The 4,186-nt window shown below is 44.9% G+C and overlaps 1 protein-coding gene across 1 annotated transcript in view; it reads right to left on the bottom strand.

Moving 5' to 3' along the window:
- CAMTA1 (calmodulin binding transcription activator 1) overlaps positions 1–4,186 on the bottom strand; it is a 245,453-nt gene that overhangs the window by 42,115 nt on the left and 199,152 nt on the right. The window contains exons 7-8 of the mRNA XM_031062368.1: positions 3,995–4,135; positions 526–2,398 (exon numbers count right to left, since the gene is read on the bottom strand). Of these exons, the coding sequence (XP_030918228.1) occupies positions 526–2,398; positions 3,995–4,135 (2,014 nt within the window). The remainder of the gene's footprint in view (positions 1–525; positions 2,399–3,994; positions 4,136–4,186) is intronic.

Raw genomic sequence — 4,186 nt, 5'->3', positions numbered from 1 at the left:
TTTTTTTTTTTTTTTTAATTAAAAATAACCTTCTCTTCCCATTACTGGCTCAAACAGTCTCTTTCCTCACACATTTCTTCACTGCAGCAAGGTCTGTGCTGCTGCCATTTTCAGCTTATGGTGCATGTGACTGATTTTGGAATTCAGCAAGGTGGAGGGAAATGCTGAACTCATTAAGGCTGTGCAGGCCTTGAATTATTCTCCTAGGAACATCAGTGACAAATGTAAGGAACAGCTCCAGTTTGTAAATACTACTGCTCTACTGGGCCTAGGTAGCACCGTGAAGCCATCATGTGGGGAAGACTTGGCTTTCAATGAAACAATACCTTTCTGTTCAGATGCTTCCTAAGTGAAGAAAGGGCCCTGTCAGGATAATGAAGTGCTTAATTAAAAGTACACTCAGACATGCAAGCAGCCTTGAATGCTCTGACTTGGGAGAGAAATATTTTAAAAACCTTTTCAAAGCTTCAACAAAACAGTTCCCTTATTAGCAAAGCAAAGATAAAGCAGTAAACATGAGTGAGTAAAAGCCCTGGACTTACCTCAGGGTAAGACCATTCTGGTGAATAATCTGTCACCATGAACAAGCGGCCACTCTGCTGCAGCAGCCCCAAAGTGCCTTGTGCTGCAGCTGCCGAGACCACCTCAGCCACGTGCATGTATGCCATGGTGCTGGCTCCGTTCTCCGTGCTGCTCAGCTGCATGTTGGCTTGCTGAGGGCTGCAGCAAGGAATGCACATCTCGGCCTGGTTGTATGTGGCTCTGTTACTGTCTTCAGGCTGAGACAGTCCAGCACTGTCACCTGACACCAGCTGGTGTCCATACAGAGCGTTGCTCCCACCTTCTACCGATATGAAATCGTTAATTAGATCAGAAAACTGGTTGCTGAAGGAGATGTCAAAGTGGTCTAAGTTAAGCTCCATGTTGGAGGAGTTATTTAAGCTAGGATGGGCCACGGGATAGAGTCCTTGTACCATGTTTCCTTGGAGAATAGGGAGGTTGTTTCCATTCCTGATACCCCCGTTGGCCTCAGGCTGCAAGTAGTGTTCTGTGTTGCAGGCTTGAAGATCCCCTGATTTAAGTAGATTTTCATTTCCTTCTGCCTGCTGGGAGGTCTCCATGGGAACTTCAGCTTCTGCAGTCATAGCCTGGAAGTTTGCTTGGAACTGCATGAGCTGGAGAGAAGAGGTGGACTCTATTCTGGTTTCCACTGTGCCGTTACAGTTGGACGTCGTTTGGGACGAGGACTCTGTTTTCACATTGGAGATTCCTAACGTGTTCACAAATGAGCTACCTGTGTCATTCAAATTGCTGTGAGTGTTTTGTTCAAGGGGAAGAGGTTTGCTGGCATCCTGCAGAAAGAAGCTGGGGGAAGGGGTCTGATGGACGTGAGGGCTCTGGACGGTCTGATTGAAGCTGGAAGAATAGTCCTTGTTGGAGTCAATGGCACTGAAGTCCATCTGCTCCAGGGTGGTACTTGGGCTCAGACCTCCTCCAGATGGAAGTAAACCTGAACCAGTACTGAGTGTGAGGGTGTTAGATGCAGAAGTGGAGGAAAATGCTTCTTTGGACATCTGTTGTTCAAAAGATGTGTCCTCAGTTTTAATTTCTTTTGTGAGGGTTGTATTGAAGTTGAAGCTACGTTCTGTTGTGGGTGACTGCCTTATGTTGGTATTGATGCTGTCACTTTTCATACCTCCTCCACCATAAGTCTGCCCTTGCTTGGGATTGTTAAGAAAACAGTCTGGGTCAAAATTCATGGTGGTTTCTGGAATTTTTCTATTTCCTTCTAAAGTTGTGGAGAGCACAAGTTCCTCAGAGACAGTGCTGGGTAGCATCGACAAGCTCTCTGAACTGCCAGTTGTTGGAAAAGCAAACTTGTGTCCATCTGAACTCACAGCAAGTACCAGTCCTTGTGCAGCTGCATCTGAGGACAGAAGGTGCTGATTTGGGCCAGATGTGGGTGACATCGTGTACACAGCTTCACTGGTGACTTCTGACATAAATACGGTGGCACTTTGTGACAAACTTCCCATAACTGATGCTACAGCCATGCTGGACACACCAGTGACAGCCGGGCTATCTGCCATATCTGGGTCGCTGTTTAACCCACTGCTGATGGACACAGGAGAATTCTGCGTTGTGTCAGGGACCTCCACCTGGTTGGTGGAAGAAACCTCAGTGCTGTTTTGATGGAGCAACACTGGTTTTGCCACTTTGCCGTTCCTCTTCTCTCGGCTGGAGGCTTTGCCATGGCTGTGCTCGTTCTTGCCTTCAGAGACATCGTTATTTTGTACCTCTGAATGAGTGCTGTACCCACCTGTCCTTGGTTCAACCTTTGGTGATATGATGCGGTGTTTGGCACTGTTACACTTGTGATGCACACTGCTTCCTGCCCCTGTGCCAGAAAACAACAGGATTTGCTGTTCAGTAAATACAAAATCAGGACAATGCTAGTTGTGTATCTCGTGCCTGTGCATACATGTGCACACAGAGCACACAGTCAGCACTGGAGCTGCTGAAGAATGTTCAAGCAAGGGCCACCAGAAGAAAATCCTCCATGAATTAAACCAGCCAGCACCTTACTGGCCTGTAATGGTAACATCACCTGAATTCCCAAGAGCTTGTAATCAGGCAGGATGAAGTAAATAATTCTGTCTGCAAAGGCACCTCAGTCACAAACTCTGGTGCAGGGACTGCTTTTGTTGTTTAAAGAACAGCAGCCCATGAATTTTTGATTATTTCTTTTCTTAACTGATTAATTTTCCCTAGAATGAGGTAAGAACATTAATTACAGAACTGCAGAATGACTGAAGGGGGGAAGAAACCTCCTCACTATAGCTCATGGCTACAATTATAAATGCCATCTTCTGGGCAACATAAAACATCTTTGTAGCCACCACAATTTGCTGAATCTTTTGTTGTTGCCCTTGAAGAGGAACATCTCTATTATGTGTTCAAGATTTGAATGAGGTCACTTAAAGTAGTTCAAGACAGTGCTTTTGAGACTAAATACAATATTAAATCTCTCTATTCTCCTAGGTATAGAAATGAACAGGAACAAGGGAAAGACTTTCATGCTGCTGTATTTGTGGATGACAGTAAGGGATTGGGAATGTGTGTGTCAATGTGCAAGCCAGTTACAAAACAAAGCAATACTGTTGTGTTAAAAAGCACTGAGCAGACTTAGCACAAGACAAAACATCAAAGGGAAGAATAAAAGGATTCATGTTCAGATTTGCAAGCCTGGATCAAATGCTGAGCCTTAAGGGGTGAATTTTAATCCAAACTCAGGTATTTCAGAGGTCATCATTCTTATTTAAGCCTTGATTGTATAAGGCAACTGCTCAAGAAAAGAAGAAAAAAATAACCCTTTGAAGCACTGACAACTTTCCTTTATAAGCTTTGCTAAAGACTAGTTAATGTGTCATATACTTTATTTGACCAAAGTGCTAGAAAGGAGCAGCTCTATAGCAGATGAGTTGGGAAGTGAATCACTGAGCTTTCCACTGTCTGTGGGAAATGCTAACACTAAGGATGCTGCTGTAGTGTCATCCAAACCAAGGTCATCTCCTTTAACAAGAAGGAGATCTGTATTTTCATGATACCGAAATAAGACCTGTCTTATCTCAGTGATACCTTTGCAGTTAACCACCTCAGCACTTCTCCAAAAAAGTGAGCTGCAGGGCAAGGAATTCAGAGGGTGAAGCTGGAGGAACATTATATTTTGAGGCTTTGGTAACAGAATTTGCACATGTAGAAGAGAATGTACCTTTTTGAGCAGCTCATGTATGGACTGCATTTATTAGAAAGCACTGACGTTTCCCCCAGAAGCTCCAGCTGCATCTTTTTATGCTCAGGACTTCTCCTGTCAACTCTTGAGTTCACTGTGTCCCAGTGTTTCATGAGACAGCATTTTTATCACCTCAGCACTAAAAACCTTGCTCCCAGACTGGATGAAGCTGAGTCACTGAGTGGCCTCCTGAGTACTCACCCAAGGTACCAGTGCAGAGACAGTTGTGTGTCCGAGGCTGGGGCTTGGTCTGGTGGCTGTCGAGGATCTGCTGCACGAGCTGCTCCACTGAGAACCCTGAACTGCTGTTGCCATTGCTGCATGTCCACTTGATGCCATGAACTGCAAAGAGAACAGTAAAATTTCCCATCAGAAACTGCATACTCATGCCAA

Source organism: Geospiza fortis, unplaced genomic scaffold (assembly GCF_000277835.1).
Source record: "Geospiza fortis unplaced genomic scaffold, GeoFor_1.0 scaffold132, whole genome shotgun sequence".
Taxonomy (NCBI): Eukaryota; Metazoa; Chordata; class Aves; order Passeriformes; family Thraupidae; genus Geospiza; species Geospiza fortis.
The sequence above is the reverse complement of the archived record's forward strand: the minus strand, read 5'-3'. Positions and strand labels throughout refer to the sequence as shown.